The sequence below is a fragment of the Panulirus ornatus genome, chromosome 19 (assembly GCF_036320965.1).
Source record: "Panulirus ornatus isolate Po-2019 chromosome 19, ASM3632096v1, whole genome shotgun sequence".
In the NCBI taxonomy this organism is placed as follows: domain Eukaryota; kingdom Metazoa; phylum Arthropoda; class Malacostraca; order Decapoda; family Palinuridae; genus Panulirus; species Panulirus ornatus.
In genome coordinates, this window is record NC_092242.1 from 69,992,003 (window position 1) to 70,016,933 (window position 24,931).

The following is a 24,931-nucleotide window of genomic DNA, read 5'->3' on the forward strand; positions in this document are numbered from 1 at the left end:
TGTTCTCGACTTCCACACATTCTTCAAGGCTCCCAGAATTTTCGCCCCCTTCCCCACCCTATGATCCACTTCCGCTTCCATTGTTCCATCCACTGCCAGATCCACTCCCAGATATCTAAAACACTTTACTTCCTCCAGTTTTTCTCCATTCAAACTTACCTCCCAATTGACTTAACCCTCAACCCTTCTGTACCTAATAACCTTGCTCTTATTCACATTTACTCTTAACTTTCTTCTTTCACACACTTTACCAAACTCAGTCACCAGCTTCTGCAGTTTCTCACATGAATCAGCCACCAGCGCTGTATCATCAGCGAACAACAACTGACTCACTTCCCAAGCTCTCTCATCCACAACAGACTTCATACTTGCCCCTCTTTACAAAACTCTTGCATTCACCTCCCTAACAACCCCATCCATAAACAAATTAAACAACCATGGAGACATCACACACTCCTGCCGCAAACCTACATTCACTGAGAACCAATCACTTTCCTCTCTTCCTACACGTACTCATGCCTTACATCCTCGATAAAAACTTTTCACTGCTTCTAACAACTTGCCTCCCACACCATATATTCTTAATACCTTCCACAGAGCATCTCTATCAACTCTATCATATGCCTTCTCCAGATCCATAAATGCTACATACAAATCCATTTGCTTTTCTAAGTATTTCTCACATACATTCTTCAAAGGAAACACCTGATCCACACATCCTCAACCACTTCTGAAACCACACTGCTCTTCCCCAATCTGATGCTCTGTACATGCCTTCACCCTCTCAATCAATACCCTCCCATATAATTTCCCAGGAATACTCAACAAACTTATACCTCTGTAATTTGAGCACTCACTCTTATCCCCTTTGCCTTTGTACAATGGCACTATGCAAGCATTCCGCCAATCCTCAGGTATTTTACCTTGAGCCATACATGCATTGAATATCCATTCCAACCAGTCAACAACACAGTCACCCCCTTTTCCAATAAACTCCACAGCAATACCATCCAAACCCGCTGCCTTGCCGGCTTTCATTTTCTGCAAAACTTTCACTACCTTTTCTTTGTTTACCAAACCATTCTCCCTGACCCTCTCACTTCGCACACCACCACGACCAAAACATAGTATATCTGCCACTCTGTCATCTAACACATTCAGCAAACCTTCAAAATACTCACTCCATCTCCTTCTCACATCACCATCGAGGATGTAAGGCATTTGTAATAGTAGGAAGAGAGGAAAGTGATTGGTTCCCAGTGAATGTCTGTTTGCGGCAGGGGTGCGTGATGTCTCCTTGTTTGTGAAATTTGTTTATGGATGAGGTTGTTAGGGGGCTGAATGCAAGAGTTTTGGAGAGAAGGGCAAGTATGCAGTCAGTTGTGGATGAGAGGGCTTGGGAATTGAGCCAGTTGTTGTTCGCTGATGATACATCGCTGGTGGCTAATTCGGGTGAGAAACTGCAGAAGTTGGTGACTGAGTTTGGTAAAGTGTGTGAAAGAAGAAAGCTGAGAGTAAATGTGAAAAAGGGCAAGGTTATTAGGTACAGTAGGGTTGAGGGACAAGTCAATTAGGAGTTAAGTTTGAATGGAGAAAAACTAGAGGAAGTGCAGTATTATAGATATCTGGGAGTGGATTTAACAGCGGATGGAATCATGGAAACGAAAGTGAGTCACATGGTGGGGGAGGGGGCGAAGGTTCTGGGAGCGTTTAAGAAGGCAAGAACGTTATCTCGGAGAGCAAAAATGGATATGTTTGAAGGAATTGTGGTTCTAACAATGTTATATGGTTGCGAAGCGTGGGCTATATAGATAGAGTTGTGCGTAGGAGGGTAGATGTGTTGGAAATGACATGTTTCTGGACAATATGTGGTGTGAGGTGGTTTGATCGAGTAAGTAATGAAAGGGTAAGAGAGATGTGTGGTAATAAAAAGAGTGTAGTTGAGAGAGCAGAAGAGTTTGTATTGAAATGGTTTGGTCACATGGAAAGAATGAGTGAGGAAAGATTGACAGAGACGATATATGTGTCAGAGGTGAAGGGAACGACGAGAAGTTGGAGACCAAATTGGAGGTGGAAGGACGGAGTGAAAAAGATGTTGAGCGATCGGGGCCTGAACATGCAGGAGGGTGAAAGGCGTGCAAGGAATAAGAGTGAATGGGAACGATGTGGTAAACCGGGGTCGACGTGCTGTCAATGGATTGCACCAGAGCATGTGAAGTGTCTAGGGTAAACCATGGAAAGTTTTGTGGGGCCTGGATGTGGAAAGTGAGCTGTGGTTTCGGTGCATTACACATGACAGCTAGAGACTGAGGGGGGGGGGGGGGGTGGCCGAGGGCAGCAAGTATGAATTATGTGCATATATGCATTGCATTTGTCTGTGTATGTATATGATGTATGTATACACTGAAATGTATAGATATGTTTATGTACATGTGTGGGCTTGTATGTATATACATGTGTATGTGAGTGGGTTGGGCCATTCTTTCGTCTGTTTCCTTGCGCTACCTCGCTAACGCGGGAGACAGCGACAAAATATTATATATATATATATATATATATATATATATATATATATATATATATATATATATATATATATATATATTCCTATGAATTCACGGGGAAAATGAAACACGATAAGTTCCCAAGTGGACTTTCGTGTAATAATCACATCATCAGGGAAGACACAAGAGAGAAAGATAACAGCCAGTTGATATACAACGAAGAGACGTAACTAGGTGTGATGTGATTATTACACGAAAGTGCTCTTGGGAACTTATCGTGTTTCATTTTCCCCGTGGACTCATGCGCAAAATTGTGATCCTTTCCAGCCATATATATATATATGTGTGTGTATATATATATATGTGAGTTTGAATGGAGAAAAACTGGAGGAAGTGAAGTGTTTTAGATATCTTGGAGTGGATCTGTCAGCGGATGGAACCATGGAAGCGGAAGTGGATCATAGGGTGGGGGAGGGGGCGAAAATTTTGGGAGCCTTGAAAAATGTGTGGAAGTCGAGAACATTATCCCGGAAAGCAAAAATGGGTATGTTTGAAGGAATAGTAGTTCCAACAATGTTGTATGGTTGCGAGGCGTGGGCTATGGATAGAGTTGTGCGCAAGAGGATGGATGTGCTGGAAATGAGATGTTTGAGGACAATGTGTGGTGTGAGGTGGTTTGATCGAGTAAGTAACGTAAGGGTGAGAGAGATGTGTGGAAATAAAAAGGGCGTGGTTGAGAGAGCAGAAGAGGGTGTTTTGAAATGGTTTGGGCACATGGAGAGAATGAGTGAGGAAAGATTGACCAAGAGGATATATATGTCGGAGGTGGAGGGAACGAGGAGAAGTGGGAGACCAAATTGGAGGTGGAAAGATGGAGTGAAAAAGATTTTGAGTGATCGGGGCCTGAACATGCAGGAGGGTGAAAGGCGGGCAAGGAATAGAGTGAATTGGATCGATGAGGTATACCGGGGCCGACGTGCTGTCAATGGATTGACTCAGGGCATGTGAAGCGTCTGGGGTAAACCATGGAAAGTTGTGTGGGGCCTGGATGTGGAAAGGGAGCTGTGGTTTCGGGCATTATTGCATGACAGCTAGAGACTGAGTGTGAACGAATGGGGCTTTTGTTGTCTTTTCCTAGCGCTACCTCGCACACATGAGGGGGGGAGGGGGATGTTATTCCATGTGTGGCGAGGTAGCGATTGGAATTAATAAAGGCAGACAGTGTGAATTGTGTGCATGTGTATATATGTATGTGTGTGTGTGTATATATATATATATATATATATATATATATATATATATATATATATATATCTTTCTTTCTTTCAAACTATTCGCCATTTCCCGCATTAGCGAGGTAGCGCCAAGATCAGAGGACTGGGCCCTGAGGGAATACCCCCACCCGGCCCAATTCTCTGCTCCTTCCCTCGGAAAATTAAAAAAAAAAAAAAACGAGAGGGGAGGATTTCCAGCCCCCCGCTCCCTCCCCTTTTAGTCGCCTTCTACGACACGCAGGGAATACGTGGGAAGTATTCTTTCTCCCCTATCCCCAGGGATAATATATATATATATATATATATATATATATATATATATATATATATATATATATATATATATATATATTATATATATATGTGTGTACATTGAGATGTATGGGTATGTATATTTGCGTGTGTGGACGTGTATGTATATACATGTGTATGGGGGTGGGTTGGGCCATTTCTTTCGTCTGTTTCCTTGCGCTACCTCGCAAACGCGGGAGACAGCGACAAATATATATATATATATATATATATATATATATATATATATATATATATATATATATATATATATATATGTATTTTTCTTTCATTCAAACTATTCGCCATTTCCCGCGTTAGCAAGGTAGCGTTAAGACCATAGGACTGGGCCTCTGAGGGAATATCTTCACCTGGCCCCCTTCTCTGTTCCTTCTTTTGGAAAATTAAGAAGAAAAAAAAAACATTTGCTTTTCTAAGTTTTCTCACATACTTTCTTAAAAGGAAAAAACCTGATCCACACATCCTCCCACTTCTGAAACCCATGTTTTCCCCCAAAATTGGGATGCTCTGTACATGCCTTCACCCTCTCAATAAATTTACCCCCCATAAAATTTTCCCAGGTTCCTCAAACAAACTTTCCCCTCTGAAATTTGAGCACTCACTCTTACCCCCTTTGCCTTTTTTTACAATGGCACTTTGCAACCCATTCCCCCAAATCCTCAGGTATTTTCCCTTTTGAGCCCTACATGCATTAAAATACCCCTTCCAACCCAGTCAACAACACAGCCCACCCCCTTTTCCTTTAAACCCCCCCCCAGCAATACCATCCAAACCCGCTGCCTTGCCGGCTTTCATTTTCTGCAAAACTTTCACTACCTTTTCTTTGTTTACCAAACCATTCTCCCTGACCCTCTCACTTCGCACACCACCACGACCAAAACATAGTATATCTGCCACTCTGTCATCTAACACATTCAGCAAACCTTCAAAATACTCACTCCATCTCCTTCTCACATCACCATCGAGGATGTAAGGCATTTGTAATAGTAGGAAGAGAGGAAAGTGATTGGTTCCCAGTGAATGTCGGTTTGCGGCAGGGGTGCGTGATGTCTCCTTGTTTGTGAAATTTGTTTATGGATGAGGTTGTTAGGGGGCTGAATGCAAGAGTTTTGGAGAGAAGGGCAAGTATGCAGTCAGTTGTGGATGAGAGGGCTTGGGAATTGAGCCAGTTGTTGTTCGCTGATGATACATCGCTGGTGGCTAATTCGGGTGAGAAACTGCAGAAGTTGGTGACTGAGTTTGGTAAAGTGTGTGAAAGAAGAAAGCTGAGAGTAAATGTGAAAAAGGGCAAGGTTATTAGGTACAGTAGGGTTGAGGGACAAGTCAGTTAGGAGTTAAGTTTAAATGGAGAAAAACTAGAGGAAGTGCAGTATTATAGATATCTGGGAGTGGATTTAACAGCGGATGGAATCATGGAAACGAAAGTGAGTCACAGGGTGGGGGAGGGGGCGAAGGTTCTGGGAGCGTTTAAGAAGGCAAGAACGTTATCTCGGAGAGCAAAAATGGATATGTTTGAAGGAATTGTGGTTCTAACAATGTTATATGGTTGCGAAGCGTGGGCTATATAGATAGAGTTGTGCGTAGGAGGGTGGATGTGTTGGAAATGACATGTTTCAGGACAATATGTGGTGTGAGGTGGTTTGATCGAGTAAGTAATGAAAGGGTAAGAGAGATGTGTGGTAATGAAAAGAGTGTAGTTGAGAGAGCAGAAGAGTTTGTATTGAAATGGTTTGGTCACATGGAAAGAATGAGTGAGGAAAGATTGACAGAGACGATATATGTGTCAGAGGTGAAGGGAACGACGAGAAGTTGGAGACCAAATTGGAGGTGGAAGGACGGAGTGAAAAAGATGTTGAGCGATCGGGGCCTGAACATGCAGGAGGGTGAAAGGCGTGCAAGGAATAAGAGTGAATGGGAACGATGTGGTACACCGGGGTCGACGTGCTGTCAATGGATTGCACCAGAGCATGTGAAGTGTCTAGGGTAAACCATGGAAAGTTTTGTGGGGCCTGGATGTGGAAAGTGAGCTGTGGTTTCGGTGCATTACACATGACAGCTAGAGACTGAGGGGGCGGGGGGGGTGGCCGAGGGCAGCAAGTATGAATTATGTGCATATATGCATTGCATTTGTCTGTGTATGTATATGATGTATGTATACACTGAAATGTATAGATATGTTTATGTACATGTGTGGGCTTGTATGTATATACATGTGTATGTGAGTGGGTTGGGCCATTCTTTCGTCTGTTTCCTTGCGCTACCTCGCTAACGCGGGAGACAGCGACAAAATATTATATATATATATATATATATATATATATATATATATATATATATATATATATATATATATATATATATATATATATATTCCTATGAATTCACGGGGAAAATGAAACACGATAAGTTCCCAAGTGGACTTTTGTGTAATAATCACATCATCAGGGAAGACACAAGAGAGAAATATAACAGCCAGTTGATATACAACGAAGAGACGTAACTAGGTGTGATGTGATTATTACACGAAAGTGTTCTTGGGAACTTATCGTGTTTCATTTTCCCCGTGGACTCATGCGCAAAATTGTGATCCTTTCCAGCCATATATATATGTGTGTGTATATATATATATATGTATATATATATATATATATATATATATATATATATATTTATATATATATATATATATATATATATATATATATATATATATCGTCTTCAAACATATGGTGTGAGGTGGTTTGATCGAGTAAGTAATGTAAGGGTAAGAGAGATGTGTGGAAATAAAAAGAGCTTTGTTGAGAGAGCAGAAGAGGGTGTTTTGAAATGGTTTGGGCACATGGAGAGAATGAGTGAGGAAAGATTGACCAAGAGGATATATATGTCGGAGGTGGAGGGAACGAGGAGAAGTGGGAGACCAAATTGGAGGTGGAAAGATGGAGTGAAAAAGATTTTGAGTGATCGGGGCCTGAACATGCAGGAGGGTGAAAGGCGGGCAAGGAATAGAGTGAATTGGATCGATGTGGTATACCGGGGCCGACGTGCTGTCAATGGATTGACTCAGGGCATGTGAAGCGTCTGGGGTAAACCATGGAAAGTTGTGTGGGGCCTTGATGTGGAAAGGGAGCTGTGGTTTCGGGCATTATTGCATGACAGCTAGAGACTGAGTGTGAACGAATGGGGCCTTTGTTGTCTTTTCCTAGCGCTACCTCGCACACATGAGGGGGGAGGGGGATGTTATTCCATGTGTGGCGAGGTGGCGATTGGAATTAATAAAGGCAGACAGTGTGAATTGTGTGCATGTGTATATATGTATGTGTGTGTGTGTGTGTGTGTGTATATATATATATATATATATATATATATATATATATATATATATATATATATATATATATATATATATATATATATTATATATATATATATATATATTATATATATATGTGTGTACATTGAGATGTATGGGTATGTATATTTGCGTGTGTGAACGTGTATGTATATACATGTGTATGGGGGTGGGTTGGGCCATTTCTTTCGTCTGTTTCCTTGCGCTACCTCGCAAACGCGGGAGACAGCGACAAATATATATATATATATATATATATATATATATATATATATATATATATATATATATATATATATGTATTTTTCTTTCATTCAAACTATTCGCCATTTCCCGCGTTAGCAAGGTAGCGTTAAGACCAGAGGACTGGGCCTCTGAGGGAATATCTTCACCTGGCCCCCTTCTCTGTTCCTTCTTTTGGAAAATTAAGAAAAAAAAAAAAAAAGAGGGGAGGATTTCCAGCCCCCCGCTCCCTCCCCTTTTAGTCGCCTTCTACGACACGCAGGGAATACGTGGGAAGTATTCTTTCTCCCCTATCCCCAGGGATATATATATATATATATATATATATATATATATATATATATATATATATATAGAGAGAGAGAGAGAGAGAGAGAGAGAGAGAGAGAGAGAGAGAGTACGCAGTCTCGAAATAACCGCTTGTCACTTCAGAGTACCTTTAAGATATTTGGGCAATGTACTAAAGATAGGGGATGAAGATATCGTAATATTGCCCCAGGAAGAGCGAGCAGGTGGCATCTCTCGCGTTTCCCGAGCCAGTTGGCAGCATGTCAAGCCACTGGAAGCTTGCCAGCTACCACAGTCATATGTAAAACTGCAGTAGATGAAAACCTGAGAGGCAGAAGGTTTAATGTTTAGACAGGCACGAGTCTCATGACTTAAGCCTGTCGCCATGACCTCACCTGGGATACCTCATCGTACGGGTGGTGTTACAAGTATAAGACTCTCTCTCTCTCTCTCTCTCTCTCTCTCTCTCTCTCTCTCTCTCTCTCTCTCTCTCTCTCCCTCCCTCTCTCCCTCTCCCTCTCCCTCTCCTCAAGCGTAAAAACCAATCCAGGCTTATGCTAAGACCGAATCTTGAAATTTCGTATGAAGTAATTATACATTCTCCTCCCCTGCTACTTAGTGTTTTATATATTACTTGGTTCTCTGTACTGAACTTGGTGCTTTATATAGTACTTGGTGCTCTATACCGTACTTGGTGCTTTGTATAGTACTTGGTGCTCTATACTATACTTGTTCTATATAGTGCTTGGTGCTCTATGAAGTACTTGGTGTTCTGTACAGTATTTGGTGCTCTGTATAATTCATGGTTCTCTGTACAATTCATTGTGCTCTACACAGTTCATGGTTCTTTGTACAGTTCGTGGTGCTCTACACAGTTCATGGTGCTCTACACAGTTCATGGTTCTCTGTACAGTTCGTGGTGCTCTACACAGTTTATAGTGCTCTACGCAGTTCATGGTTCTCTATACAGTTTGTGGTGCTCTACACAGTTTTTGGTGCTCTACACAGTTCATGGTTCTCTTTACAGTTCATGGTGCTCTTCACAGTTCATGGTTCTCTGTACAGTTCATGTTGCTCTACACAGTTCATGGTGCTTTACATAGTTCATGGTGCTCTACACAGTTCATGGTGCTCTACACAGTTAATGGTGCTCAACACAGTCCATGGTGTTCTGCACAAAACGGATTGGCGCACCTTAGCTATTTTTACCCCTGTCGTGTGTTGTGCAAGAGGGAGAGACGGGCAGGGAGGTCCCTTCATGCTGTGTTGTCTTATCTCTGTCTCAAAGAGGAATAGAAAATCCAGGATCCTATTTGACTCTCCTGTAGCCGATAACCCCGTCATGGACCATCAGGTCTGTTATCTTCTCTGCTTGTGTATTCCCGTGTAAAGTAAAACTTCAGTTTTCAACCGGACGATAAGACTATTCCTACAGCCCTATGATTAGTCTATACTTCATAACTGTACATTAAAACTATACAACCAAGGCTTACAATAAAGCTATAGGTTACAACTCCCACAGGAAAACTATACCGCACAACCTTACAATGAAAATGTAGTTCACAAGCCTCCAATGCAAATATGCCACGCAACTCTACAATGAAACTGTAGTTCACAGATCTGGAACTTTTCTCCGCAGGCCTTCAATAAAACTATAGTTCATAACCGTATGATTGTACCTCACACGACTCTTCAATAAAACTATGGCTTACAAACCTGTGATAAATCTGTGCCCCACAACCCTTCAGTAAGAGTTCCCCACAACCTTACACTAAGTCTATTCCTCACAACCTTACAATAAGATTATACATCACGACCCTACAATAAAACCCTGCCTCACAACCTTAAATAAGCTATGCCTCACAACCCTACTATAAAACTCTCGAAGGAATATACCACCAATAGTTATTTAGCCTGTATTCAAGATTGGATGTCATGCAAGGAGTATTAGACAAGTGATATATCTATACAGGGACAGATGTATCAGGAGAGAACGCGAGTTTGTCTTGTAGCAGCTGAACTGCTGGCAACGGGTGTGTCAGAAGGTGAGGAACTTGGATGATTAAAGTCATGTGTCGCCCCTCTAGTCAGCACCGAGTTCAGGGAGACGAAGATGAAATGGAGGGAGGAAAATTGGCCTGATAGCCAAGGAGAAAGAATGTAAGGAAGGGAAAATAATGAGACAATCGATAAGGCCAAGAGAGAGAGAGAGAGAGAGAGAGAGAGAGAGAGAGAGAGAGAGAGAGAGAGAGAGAGAGAGAGAGAGAAGAGGTAGACTACAAGAAAGTAATAAGAAGGAAAGGATAGGTAATACAGACAAGTAATCACGGAAGTGGGAAGTTCCAGTTATTTTTTCTGTCGCAATCATCAGTTTAGATTATTGTCATATGGTTATAATGTCACTGGTGACGTAAAAAGGGTTACGGAGGTCACAGAGTCTTTGTTAAACCCTATTCCCCCCCCTTCCCCTGTCGTCGCTTGACTGCAACATTAATTGTTGTGAAACAGAATGATGAATTGCTGGTTACATGACGGGAGTCAACCTCTGTTGTGTTGTGTCGCCCATCAGTGCAGATTATTTTGACGCCATAGCCAGGCCGTGTGTGCTGTCAACAAATATAGCAAATTGATTTCAACGTCTTGGGTGGTAAGTACAAAATGGCCTTACATATACGAAAATGCGCATCAAACAGAAAACAGCCTTGCAAACGCTCATACGAAAATGTGCATGACTAGGAAACGTTAGGTAAGGCATGTGTCTCAAATTGCTGGTTCTAAATTGTTCGCTGTGAATCATAACGTAGCTGCATAGTGCCTCTGTAGAAGCTGTGAGTTGTGATAAGGCTGATGTTCGGTGGGAGAATTTGCGTAAATGTTGGATCTCCTGGAGACTGCAGGAGAGAGGACTCGTTACTGAAGTTTTATACATTTTGCTGCAAAAAGCAAGGCCGTAGGTTCTGCTAAGTGAGGATACTGCAGGAGAGGGGTTTGGTGATGTCCCAGATGAGTTCTGTTGGAGGAAGCAGGAGTCAGAGAAGCTTATGCTGCTGCCGAAGTGCGTGGGAGATGGGGCATCATACAGCCCCTTAGGGTGCGTCCAAACGGTCGAACAATGTCCGTCGGACAAACACTGTTACCAGTTAACAATAGAAAGCGGAAAGGCTCACTGATGACGTGAGAAGCGAGCACCTAGAGGTGTACCGGACACTATCCATGTTCGTAGTATCGGAACTTCGGACACTGGTGGAACAGAGGCGTGGAAGTATACGATACTACCAGGCACACGATGAACAAAGTTACTTGGTTACCGGATTTTTTGAGTTTGTTAGTTGATTAATTCTCACCTGCCTTGTCAACATGGCTAGCCGGACGTCTGTCATGGAGAAAAGCTGCCATTGGGATAGAAGAGAGACCCTGTTGTTAATCGATCTATACCGGCAGAACCCATGCTTATGGAACGTCAGGGCAGAAGTTTACAAAGACAGAAACAAACGCGTAGCGGCAATTAATAATATAACTGCAGAACTTCAGAAAAGTGGATTATCTGTCATTACTTCTGAAGTGAAGAAGAAAATAGAATCCATTCGTAGTCAATTCGGGAGAGAGCTACGCAAATTGGAGAAATCAAAGAAGTCGGGGGTTGGTGCTGACGAAATTTACACCCCCATGCTTATGGAACGTCAGGGCAGAAGTTTACAAAGACAGAAACAAACGCGTAGCGGCAATTAATAATATAACTGCAGAACTTCAGAAAAGTGGATTATCTGTCATTACTTCTGAAGTGAAGAAGAAAATAGAATCCATTCGTAGTCAATTCGGGAGAGAGCTACGCAAATTGGAGAAATCAAAGAAGTCGGGGGTTGGTGCTGACGAAATTTACACCCCCACATTATGGTGTTTCGATGACCTGTGCTTCCTTTAGCGATGTCTGTGCTCAATAGTAGGCCTGTCCTTCACATTATGCATGTCATTTTTATTACCTGCCTTTAACCTGCCACAAAGAAGCATTGCTTACCTTTAGTATGGATCCTTAAGCACATCATAGATGGTTTGGCACGTATCAGGAATAATTGTAGACAGACTCTGCTTAGATATTCTTGTTCTGTATTGAAGGGAAGTGTAGGAGTACCCGGTGGAAAGGTGAATCAACGTTGCCTCTAGACGTGATTCTGGTGAAATGCTCTCTTTCATACAGGTGCCCTGCTTCGTTATAAAAGGTTTTACCTTCTGCATTTAGTGGTAGAAGCTGTTTGGGTCCATCCGCATATAGTTTGTGAAGTCTGATTCATAACCAATTCGCAGTTCATGTAAAATAGTTGCATGGCTTCCCCTTTCGCTTCGTTTTTGTAACCAGTTCTTGCACCATTCCCTTCTTGTCATCTCCTTGTCCTCACATAGTGTAGCAATTATCATGCTGCATAGTGCAATTTTCTTGGTTTTGTTTTTAATCTTCTTGTGCACCATGGTAATGATGTACCGCACTAGACGCTGGCAACAACCACCTGTCGCCCAAGTCCACACTAACACTGACTTGAATACCTGTGTGTTGCTAGCGTACATCAGCTTGGAACATTGTCTGCCCATCTTTGCTTGATGAGCAGAGTAGAAGCTGTGGTATACAACTTCATATAGTACCACTGTTTGTTGCTTTATCAACTTCCCTCGTTTCGACGCTAATGACATTATCCTGCTTCGCCTTATGATATGGTAAAAGTGTTTGTCTGACGGACACTGTTCGACCGTGTGGACGTACCCTTACAAGAGAATGAGTGTAAGTGTCACATGGTGGTTGTATCCAGGCACTAGGCTCGCCAGAATCTCTCATAAGTGAAATGAATGACTCCTAGGCTGATTGAGATGTTTGGCGCAAACTCTTTTTAGCGCTGACCAAGCAACTCACCCTATTAATGGTATAGGCATGTCAAGCAATGTGGAACCCAATTGGACCTCCCGTTATGAGGGTCAGGATCACTTACCTTTTCGGGTATCTAGCCTAGTTTGCAACGGCCCCAGTTTTCACGCACCTGTTACCGGTCCGAATCCCACTTTCTAGAGGATATTGTATGTTCTGAGGAGAGAAGTCATTCATTTCATCTCCAAAGCTCTGGAACATGCAGCCACCTCGCACTCGAAGCCCGTGATAATACACACGAACGCCAAGTTATATCAGTGCAACCGCTGCGACACAGCCGCCCAAAGGACAAAATCAAGCTTGTCACATCGATCCTCGCTCAATCCCAAGAGCTGCAGCGACAGGGACGTTCCGTCACCATACACTGTATCCCCAGTCACGTGGGGATCGAGGGAAACAAGACACCAGACGAGGCAGCTAAAACAGCTGCACGCTTCAGTAACATCCAGGTGCACGTTCCAGTGGGCCTGCAACAAAAAGCAGCAAGGCTCCGCATCAAAAAGAATCTCCTGGACTCCTACAATGCCGGATCCATGTCTGTCAAGTAGTACATGATGGCCACGTCATTGGAGCCACCATATAACGACAAAGATATGAGCAGGAATACTCTAGTCAATCTACATCGTCTACGACGGAGGTACCAAAGCAGCTGGCAAAGAACTGACGGCGTCATTAAGGGCTGCGTCTTCTGCCAGGAGCCGTCAACGCACCCACTGGAACACTACTTGCTGGACTGTGAAGTGACACAAAGTCTCCGCGAAAGAGTCCCTGATTTCAGTGAGGAAGACCACGTACTACCAGCGGCTTCACTTTAGAGGATTCAAAGAAATCCTATGGGACACCTACTACAGACCATAAGGGAATTCCCACCTCCCAGGTGAGAATAAATCAAGACGAAATCAGGGAACGGACCGCCAACAGGCAAAGGCCCGCGTCGGACCAACATCTCCGACGATCTTGGCAACATCCAGCGCTGATTCCTTCTGCAGTCACGGGCCCAGAAACAGGCTCCTTGTCTCCAACCCCGTAGCCACCGCTGCCCTAGATTGTAAGCTGTTATGCTACGTCGCGTCAGGTCTGAGTGTAACGATGTATCATATCTTGCCATAGAATTGCCCAATGAATGAATGTCTCGCACCATGTTTCTATAGTCAAATTGTCATAAGGGAAAAAGGTCTGGTTAGAAATCTTACCTGGAATGTAGAACGTGGAAGATTGAATGTTAAGAGTTAACGAAAGTGTTTGTACCCGATTAATGTGATTTTGTTATATTGCAGTTTGTACCCGATTTATGTGGTTTTGTTACCTTGCACTCGTTATTTCTTGTATTATATGTAGATTCATCCCTGGTGTTTGCTTTCATATATATATATATATATATATATATATATATATATATATATATATATATATATATATATATATATATATTATTTATTTTGCTTTGTCGCTGTCTCCCGCGTTAGCGGGAAACAGGAAACAGACGAAAGAATGGCCCAACCCGCCCACATACACATATATATACGTACATGTCCACCCATGCACAATATACATACCTATACATCTCAGTGTACACGTATATATACACACACAGACATATACATATATACACATGTACATAATTCATACTGTCTGCCTTTATTTGTTCCCATCGCCACCTCGCCACACGTGGAATAACAACCCCCTCCCCCCTCATGTGTGCGAGGTAGCGCTAGGAAAAACACCAAAGGCCCCATTCGTTCACACTCAGTCTCTAGCTGTCATGTAATAATGCACCGAAACCACAGCTCCCTTTCCACATCCAGGCCCCACACACTTTGCATGGTTTACCCCAAACGCTTCACATGCCCTGGTTCAATCCATTGACAGCACGTCGACCCCGGTATACCACATCGTTCCAATTCACTCTATTCCTTGCACACCTTTCACCCTCCTGCATGTTCAGGCCCCGATCACTCAAAATCTTTTTCACTCCATCTTTCCACCTCCAATTTGGTCTCCCACTTCTCCTCGTTCCCTCCACCTCTGACACATATATCCTCTTGGTCAATCTTTCCCCACTCATTCTCTCCATGTGACCAAACCATTTCAAAACACCCTCTTCTGCTCTCTCAACCACACTCTTTTTATTTCCACACATCTCTCTCACCCTTACATTACTTACTCAATCAAACCGCCTCACACCACATATTGTCCTCAAACATCTCATTTCCAGCACATCCACCCTCCTGCGCACAACTCTATCCATAGCCCACGCCTCGCAACCATACAACATTGTTGGAACCACTATTCCTTCAAACATACCCATTTTTGCTTTCCGAGATAATGTTCTCGACTTCCAAACATTCTTCAAGGCTCCCAGAATTTTCGCCCCCTCCCCCACCCTATGATTCACTTCCGCTTCCATTGTTCCATCCGCTGCCAGATCCACTCCCAGATATCTAAAACACTTCACTTCCTCCAGCTTTTCTCCATTCAAACTTACCTCCCAATTTACTTGACCCTCAACTGTACTGTACCTGATAACCTTGCTCTTATTCACATTTACCCTTAACTTTCTTCTTGTATTTAACTTTCTAAAAGGGGAAGCAGAAGAAGAAGTCACGCGAGGAGTGCTGATCCTCCTCGAAGGCTCAGATTGGGGTGTCTAAATGTGTGTGGATGTAACCAAGATGAGAAAAAAGGAGAGATAGGTAGTATGTTTGAGGAAAGGAACCTTGATGTTTTGGCTCTTCGTGAAACGAAGCTAAAGGGTAAAGGGGAAGAGTGGTTTGGGAATGTCTTGGGAGTAAAGTCAGGGGTTAGTGAGAGGAAAAGAGCAAGGGAAGGAGTAGCACTACTCCTGAATCAGGAGTTGTGGGAGTATGTGATAGAGTGTAAGAAAGTAAATTCTAGATTGATATGGGTAAAACTGAAAGTTGATGGAGAGAGATGGGTGATTATTGGTGCATATGCACCTAGGCATGAGAGGAAAGATCATGAGAGGCAAGTGTTTTGGGAGCAGCTGAATGAGTGTGTTAGTGGTTTTGATGCACGGAGACCGGGTTATAGTGATGGGTGATTTGAATGCAAAGGTGAGTAGCAGTTGAGGGAATAATTGGTATACATGGAGTGTTCAGTGTTGTAAATGGAAATGGTGAAGAGCTTGTAGATTTTTGTGCTGAAAAAGGACTGGTGATTGGGAATACCTGGTTTAAAAAGCGAGATATACATAAGTATACGTATGTAAGTAGGAGAGATGGCCAGAGAGCGTTATTGGATTACGTGTTAATTGATAGACGCACGAAAGAGAGACTTTTGGATGTTAATGTGCTGAGAGGTGCAACTGGAGGGATGTCTGATCATTATCTTGTGGAAGCAAAGGTGAAGATTTGTGGGGGTTTTCAGAAAAGAAGAGAGAATGTTGGGGTGAAGAGAGTGGTGAGAGTAAGTGAGTTTGGGAAGGAGACTTGTATGGGGAAGTACCAGGAGAGACTGAGTACAGAATGGAAAAAGGTAAGAACAAAGGAGGTAAGGGGAGTGGGGGAGGAATGGGATGTATTTAGGGAAGCAGTGATGGCTTGCGCAAAAGATGCTTGTGGCATGAGAAGCGTGGGAGGTGGGTTGATTAGAAAAGGTAGTGAGTGGTGGAATGAAGAAGTAAGATTATTAGTGAAAGAGAAGAGAGAGGCATTTGGACGATTTTTGCAGGGAAAAAATGCAAATGAGTGGGAGAGGTATAAAAGAAAGAGGCAGGAGGTCAAGAGAAAGGTGCAAGAGGTGAAAAAGAGGGCAAATGAGGGTTGGGGTGAGAGAGTATCATTAAATTTCAGAGAGAATAAAAAGATGTTTTGGAAGGAGGTAAATAAAGTACGTAAGACAAGGGAGCAAATGGGAACTTCAGTGAAGGGCGCAAATGGGGAGGTGATAACAAGTAGTGGTGATGTGAGAAGGAGATGGAGTGAGTATTTTGAAGGTTTGTTGAATGTGTTTGATGATAGAGTGGCAGATGTGGGGTGTGTTGGTCGAGGTGGTGTGCAAAGTGAGAGGGTTAGGGGAAATGATTTGGTAAATAGAGAAGAGGTAGTAAAAGCTTTACGGAAGATGAAAGCCGGCAAAGCAGCGGGTGTGGATGGTATTGCAGTGGAATTTATTAAAAAAGGGGGTAACTGTATTGTTAACTGGTTGGTAAGGTTATTTAATGTATGTATGATTCATGGTGAGGTGCCTGAGGATTGGCGGAATTCTTGCATAGTGCCATTGTACAAAGGCAAAGGGGATAAGAGTGAGTGCTCAAATTACAGAGGTATAAGTTTGTTGAGTATTCCTGGAAAATTATATGGGAGGGTATTGATTGAGAGGGTGAAGGCATGTACAGAGCGTCAGATTGGGGAAGAGCAGTGTGGTTTCAGAAGTGGTTGAGGATGTGTGGATCAGGTGTTTGCCTTGAAGAATGTATGCGAGAAATACTTAGAAAAACAAATGGATTTGTATGTAGCATTTATGAATCTGGAGAAGGCATATGATAGAGTTGATAGAGATGCTCTGTGGAAGGTATTAAGAATATATGGTGTGGGAGGCAAGTTGTTGGAAGCAGTGAAAAGTTTTTATCGAGGATGTAAGGCATGTGTTCGTGTAGGAAGAGAGGAAAGTGATTGGTTCTCAGTGAATGTAGGTTTGCGGCAGGGGTGTGTGATGTCTCCATGGTTGTTTAATTTGTTTATGGATGGGGTTGTTAGGGAGGTGAATGCAAGAGTTTTGGAAAGAGGGGCAAGTATGAAGTCTGTTGTGGATGAGAGAGCTTGGGAAGTGAGTCAGTTGTTGTTCGCTGATGATACAGCGCTGGTGGCTGATTCATGTAAGAAACTGCAGAAGCTGGTGATTGAGTTTGGTAAAGTGTGTGAAATATATATATATATATATATATATATATATATATATATATATATATATATATATATATATATATATATATATATATATGTACATACATACATACATACATACACACACACACACACACACACACACACACACACACACACACACATATATATATATATATATATATATATATATATATATATATATATATATATATATTTTTTTTTTTTTTTTTTTTTTTTATACTTTGTCGCTGTCTCCCGCGTTTGCGAGGTAGCGCAAGGAAACAGACGAAAGAAATGGCCCCCCCCCCCCATACACATGTATATACATACGTCCACACACGCAAATATACATACCTACACAGCTTTCCATGGTTTACCCCAGACGCTTCACATGCCTTGATTCAATCCACTGACAGCACGTCAGCCCCGGTATACCACATCGCTCCAATTCACTCTGTTCCTTGCCCTCCTTTCACCCTCCTGGATGTTCAGGCCCCGATCACACAAAATCTTTTTCACTCCATCTTTCCACCTCCAATTTGGTCTCCCTCTTCTCCTTGTTCCCTCCACCTCCGACACATATATCCTCTTGGTCAATCTTTCCTCACTCATCCTCTCCATATGCCCAAACCACTTCAAAACACCCTCTTCTGCTCTCTCAACCACGCTCTTTTTATTTCCACACATCTCTCTTACCCTTACGTTACTCACTCGATCAAACCACCTCACACCACACATTGTCCTCAAACATCTCATTTCCAGCACATCCATCCTCCTGCGCACAACTCTATCCATAGCCCACGCCTCGCAACCATACAACATTGTTGGAACCACTATTCCTTCAAACATAACCATTTTTGCTTTCCGAGATAATGTTCTCGACTTCCACACATTCTTCAAGGCCCCCAGAATTTTCGCCCCCTCCCCCACCCTATGATCCACTTCCGCTTCCATGGTTCCATCCGCTGCCAGATCCACTCCCAGATATCTAAAACACTTCACTTCCTCCAGTTTTTCTCCATTCAAACTCACCTCCCAATTGACTTGACCCTCAACCCTACTGTACCTAATAACCTTGCTCTTATTCACATTTACTCTTAACTTTCTTCTTCCACACACTTTACCAAACTCAGTCACCAGCTTCTGCAGTTTCACACATGAATCAGCCACCAGCGCTGTGTCATCAGCGAACAACAACTGACTCACTTCCCAAGCTCTGTCATCCCCAACAGACCTCGTACTTGCCCCTCTTTCCAAAACTCTTGCATTTACCTCCCTAACAACCCCATCCATAAACAAATTAAACAACCATGGAGACATCACACACCCCTGCCGCAAACCTACATTCACTGAGAACCAATCACTTTCCTCTCTTCCTACACGTACACATGCCTTACATCCTCGATAAAAACTTTTCACTGCTTCTAACAACTTTCCTCCCACACCATATATTCTTAATACCTTCCACAGAGCATCTCTATCAACTCTATCATATGCCTTCTCCAGATCCATAAATGCTACATACAAATCCATTTGCTTTTCTAAGTATTTCTCACATACATTCTTCAAAGCAAACACCTGATCCACACATCCTCTACCACTTCTGAAACCACACTGCTCTTCCCCAATCTGATGCTCTGTACATGCCTTCACCCTCTCAATCAATACCCTCCCATATAATTTACCAGGAATACTCAACAAACTTATACCTCTGTAATTTGAGCACTCACTCTTATCCCCTTTGCCTTTGTACAATGGCACTATGCACGCATTCCGCCAATCCTCAGGCACCTCACCATGAGTCATACATACATTGAATAACCTTACCAACCAGTCAACAATACAGTCACCCCCTTTTTTAATAAATTCCACTGCAATACCATCCAAACCTGCTGCCTTGCCGGCTTTCATCTTCCGCAAAGCTTTCACTACCTCTTCTCTGTTTACCAAATCATTTTCCCTAACCCTCTCACTTTGCACACCACCTCGACCAAAACACCCTATATCTGCCACTCTACCATCAAACACATTCAACAAACCTTCGAAATACTCACTCCATCTCCTTCTCACATCACCACTACTTGTTATCACCTCCCCATTTGCGCCCTTCACTGAAGTTCCCATTTGCTCCCTTGTCTTACGCACTTTATTTACCTCCTTCCAGAACATCTTTTTATTCTCCCTAAAATTTAATGATACTCTCTCACCCCAACTCTCATTTGCCCTTTCTTTCACCTCTTGCACCTTTCTCTTGACCTCCTGTCTCTTTCTTTTATACATCTCCCACTCAATTGCATTTTTTCCCTGCAAAAATCGTCCAAATGCCTCTCTCTTCTCTTTCACTAATACTCTTACTTTTTCATCCCACCACTCACTACCCTTTCTAATCAACCCACCTCCCACTCTTCTCATGCCACAAGCATCTTTTGCGCAATCCATCACTGATTCCCTAAATACATCCCATTCCTCCCCCACTCCCCTTACTTCCATTGTTCTCACCTTTTTCCATTCTGTACTCAGTCTCTCCTGGTACTTCCTCACACAGGTCTCCTTCTCAAGCTCACTTACTCTCACCACCCTCTTCACCCCAACATTCACTCTTCTTTTCTGAAAACCCATACAAATCTTCACCTTAGCTTCCACAAGATATGTGTGTGTGTGTGTGTGTGTGTGTGTGTGTGTGTATGTATGTATGTATGTATGTGTGTATGTATGTATGTATGTATGGAGAGAGAGAGAGAGAGAGAGAGAGAGAGAGAGAGAGAGAGAGAGAGAGAGAGAGAGAGTGTGTAAACTTTTACTTTTATAGAGCGTAGGACTTTGCAAGAAGTAAGAAACCCCAAAAGAAATATTCTTCGGTTTTACAAGCTATTTATTATATTGTAGCCACAAACATGTGTCGATACTTTCTCAGAACATCGTAACAAGTTTTAAGCTCAGGGAAAAGATATCTCGTTCGTGTTTTGGGAAAGTGAAGCTTCGAAAACTCGTATAAAGAAAATGGATTACAACGATCACTTTACCCCTCTGTGGATATCCCGAGGCTTTGAGATATGGGTCCCATATTCAAATAGAGTGAGACAGCTGGGTGCACTTTATCGTGGGAGATGGACAGCCTCCCAGATAGGCGAGTTCCTAAGGAAAATATCTTTTGTTTTTCTTGAAAAAGAATTTAAAGAAAAACGTCTGTGTGGTACTCTGAATCTGCTCAGGGCGTATATCTCGCATCTCGAAGACCTTAGAATATATTTTCAAGGTAGACGCGTCTATATCATATAGTGATATGATTTCCCAAGTCCCTGTGTCATGGTGTCGACGAAAAAATGTAAAGGCGATAGGTGGAGACCTAGATGGCGATATTGACGCGTTCTTTCCAACTTACTGTACAGTTTGCCGTCCAGGTAGCCATCAAAAAGTTTGATGGGCTGCACAAACTGTTAGAAGCTCGTGCCTTGTAAATTGATTTGATGGGCAGGACGTTGGTTGGATGCTAGGTTGATGTCGGTGATCACTTTTTTTTTTTTTTTGGTTGACGTGGTTTGGGATGGTTCAGTTCCTGATGCTACTGTTGGGTGTTGTGAAGGGCAATGTAGACGAGAGAACTATGGTTGGTGCTGTTGCCACTGGTAGAGTCGTTGACTTCCATCGAGCACATCTGTACATCAGAACTTCAGTGATTAAGAATGAGAAAGCACAGGCTTCCATCTCTGGCTTTTGACAACCAACTAAGGGAGGAAGGTTGGAGGTGGCCCTCTTGAAAGCTTATAGTCTGACGATAATCATTGAGGAAGTGTAGACGCCACTAAATGGGATTTCGTGTTGAGTAAATCGTAAGTCTTAATGAAGTCAACGAGGATGAAGAAAACTGAGATCTTGTACTGATGTAAGTTACGATAGATAATCGAGGAAAATGATGAGGCAATAGAACAGGTCTTCATAGCTCTAATATATGGTATATATAGTCTGTCGACCGTGCTATATCTCTGTAAGTCTTGATGCAGAACATGCACAGAGTATTCTGGGAATCGGTGTGACGGCGGTACATCATTATATCTTTGTAAGAAAGTGTGTTTGTTGACTTGGTTACTTGGGAAGTATATGAAGTTTCGAATCAAAGGGGCGTTTTGGACTTATGGAGGGAGTCACTGATGGTGAAGCAGACAGGTTTAGCTAATGCAAGGTAGAACTCCTTGTAGAGTTTCACACATAAGTCACTTTTTACCATCAGGCTATATACCAGTCTGGCGACTTTTATTTTCAGCACTAAAGGTCTCCGGGTAATGGGCTTGAAAAGTTGTCAGGGAAACGGGCAGGCGGTGTCAAGTTGGCGAGTCTCTGGCAGATATCTGCAGAGTGGCCGTTGATAATAATAACTGCTTCCTCTTTGTGGAGGTGATCAATACAGGGAAAGACAGATGTCGGCTCCGTTCAGCATACCATACCATATGCTAACGTGTTTGTCTGCCTGAGGAGGGTTAAGGAGGAGACGAAAGGTTTTATGTATATGTACTTGTTTTTTTTTTTTATTATTGTAATTGTAAACGAGTTCGTATATGTTTATACATGTGTCCTGTGTGGCATCTATTACTACTAGACAGTTACTGCAATGTTCTGTGGTGAGAACTTAGCATTAGTCGGATTGGTTAAGGTAACAATCACATGTTCTGGCTTATTTGAGACTTACCTACGTATTATTATTATTATTATTATTATTATTATTATTATTATTATTATTATTATTATTATGATTATTATTATTATTATTATTAGTTCTAGTATTAGTAGTAGTAGTAGTGAGTGTAGAGTAGTGGTAATAGTTGTAGTAGTGAGTTTAGAGTGGTGGTAATAGTAGTAGTAGTGAGTGTAGAGTGGTGGTAATAGTATTAGTAGTGAGTGTAGAGTAGTGGTAATAGTAGTAGTAGTGAGTGTAGAGTAGTGGTAATAGTAGTAGTAGTGTGTAGAGTGGTGGTTATAGTAGTATTAGTGAGTGTAGAGTAGTGGTAATAGTAGTAGTAGTGAGTGTAGAGTAGTGGTAATAGTAGTAGTAGTGAGTGTAGAGTAGTGGTAATAGTAGTAGTAGTGAGTGTAGAGTGGTGGTAATAGTAGTAGTAGTGAGTGTAGAGTAGGTGGTAATAGTAGTAGTAGTGAGTGTAGAGTGGTGGTAATAGTAGTAGTAGTGAGTGTAGAGTGGTGGTAATAGTAGTAGTAGTGAGTGTAGAGTGGTGGTAATAGTAGTAGTAGTGAGTGTAGAGTAGTGGTAATAGTAGTAGTAGTGAGTGTAGAGTGGTGGTAATAGTAGTAGTAGTGAGTGTAGAGTGGTGGTAATAGTAGTAGTAGTGAGTGTAGAGTGGTGGTAATAGTAGTAGTAGTGAGTGTAGAGTGGTGGTAATAGTAGTAGTAGTGAGTGTAGAGTGGTGGTAATAGTAGTAGTAGTGAGTGTAGAGTGGTGGTAATAGTAGTAGTAGTGAGTGTAGAGTAGTGGTAATAGTAGTAGTAGTGAGTGTAGAGTAGTGGTAATAGTAGTAGTAGTGAGTGTAGAGTGGTGGTAATAGTAGTAGTAGTGAGTGTAGAGTGGTGGTAATAGTATTAGTAGTGAGTGTAGAGTAGTGGTAATAGTAGTAGTAGTGAGTGTAGAGTAGTGGTAATAGTAGTAGTAGTGAGTGTAGAGTAGTGGTAATAGTAGTAGTAGTGAGTGTAGAGTGGTGGTAATAGTATTAGTAGTGAGTGTAGAGTAGTGGTAATAGTAGTAGTAGTGAGTGTAGAGTAGTGGTAATAGTAGTAGTAGTGAGTGTAGAGTGGTGGTAATAGTAGTAGTAGTGAGTGTAGAGTGGTGGTAATAGTAGTAGTAGTGAGTGTAGAGTGGTGGTAATAGTATTAGTAGTGAGTGTAGAGTAGTGGTAATAGTAGTAGTAGTGAGTGTAGAGTAGTGGTAATAGTAGTAGTAGTGAGTGTAGAGTAGTGGTAATAGTAGTAGTAGTGAGTGTAGAGTGGTGGTAATAGTAGTAGTAGTGAGTGTAGAGTAGTGGTAATAGTAGTAGTAGTGAGTGTAGAGTAGTGGTAATAGTAGTAGTAGTGAGTGTAGAGTAGTGGTAATAGTAGTCGTAGTGAGTGTAGAGTAGTGGTAATAGTAGTAGTAGTGAGTGTAGTGTAGTGGTAGTAGTAGTAGTAGTGAGTGTAGAGTGGTGGTAATAGTAGTAGTAGTGAGTGTAGAGTGGTGGTAATAGTAGTAGTAGTGAGTGTAGAGTGGTGGTAATAGTAGTAGTAGTGAGTGTAGAGTGGTGGTAATAGTAGTAGTAGTGAGTGTAGAGTGGTGGTAATAGTATTAGTAGTGAGTGTAGAGTAGTGGTAATAGTAGTAGTAGTGAGTGTAGAGTAGTGGTAATAGTAGTAGTAGTGAGTGTAGAGTAGTGGTAATAGTAGTAGTAGTGAGTGTAGAGTAGGTGGTAATAGTATTAGTAGTGAGTGTAGAGTAGTGGTAATAGTAGTAGTAGTGAGTGTAGAGTAGTGGTAATAGTAGTAGTAGTGAGTGTAGAGTAGTGGTAATAGTAGTAGTAGTGAGTGTAGAGTAGTGGTAATAGTATTAGTAGTGAGTGTAGAGTAGTGGTAATAGTAGTAGTAGTGAGTGTAGAGTAGTGGTAATAGTAGTAGTAGTGAGTGTAGAGTAGTGGTAATAGTAGTAGTAGTGAGTGTAGAGTAGTGGTAATAGTAGTAGTAGTGAGTGTAGAGTAGTGGTAATAGTAGTAGTAGTGAGTGTAGAGTAGTGGTAATAGTAGTAGTAGTGAGTGTAGAGTAGTGGTAATAGTATTAGTAGTGAGTGTAGAGTAGTGGTAATAGTAGTAGTAGTGAGTGTAGAGTAGTGGTAATAGTAGTAGTAGTGAGTGTAGAGTAGTGGTAATAGTAGTAGTAGTGAGTGTAGAGTAGTGGTAATAGTAGTAGTAGTGAGTGTAGAGTAGTGGTAATAGTAGTAGTAGTGAGTGTAGAGTAGTGGTAATAGTAGTAGTAGTGAGTGTAGAGTAGTGGTAATAGTAGTAGTAGTGAGTGTAGAGTAGTGGTAATAGTAGTAGTAGTGAGTGTAGAGTAGTGGTAATAGTAGTAGTAGTGAGTGTAGAGTAGTGGTAATAGTATTAGTAGTGAGTGTAGAGTAGTGGTAATAGTAGTAGTAGTGAGTGTAGAGTAGTGGTA

The 24,931-nt window shown here is 42.0% G+C and overlaps 2 protein-coding genes across 19 annotated transcripts in view; both read left to right on the forward strand.

The window, feature by feature from the left end:
- LOC139755660 (FMRFamide receptor-like) overlaps window positions 1–24,931 on the forward strand; it is a 786,605-nt gene that overhangs the window by 519,618 nt on the left and 242,056 nt on the right. The window lies entirely within an intron of this gene.
- LOC139755297 (uncharacterized) lies at window positions 8,685–11,997 on the forward strand. Its single transcript, XM_071673407.1, has 2 exons — window positions 8,685–11,516; window positions 11,722–11,997. The coding sequence occupies exons 1-2, from the start codon at window positions 11,328–11,330 to the stop codon at window positions 11,890–11,892; spliced, it is 360 nt and encodes a 119-aa protein (XP_071529508.1). The 5' UTR covers window positions 8,685–11,327; the 3' UTR covers window positions 11,893–11,997.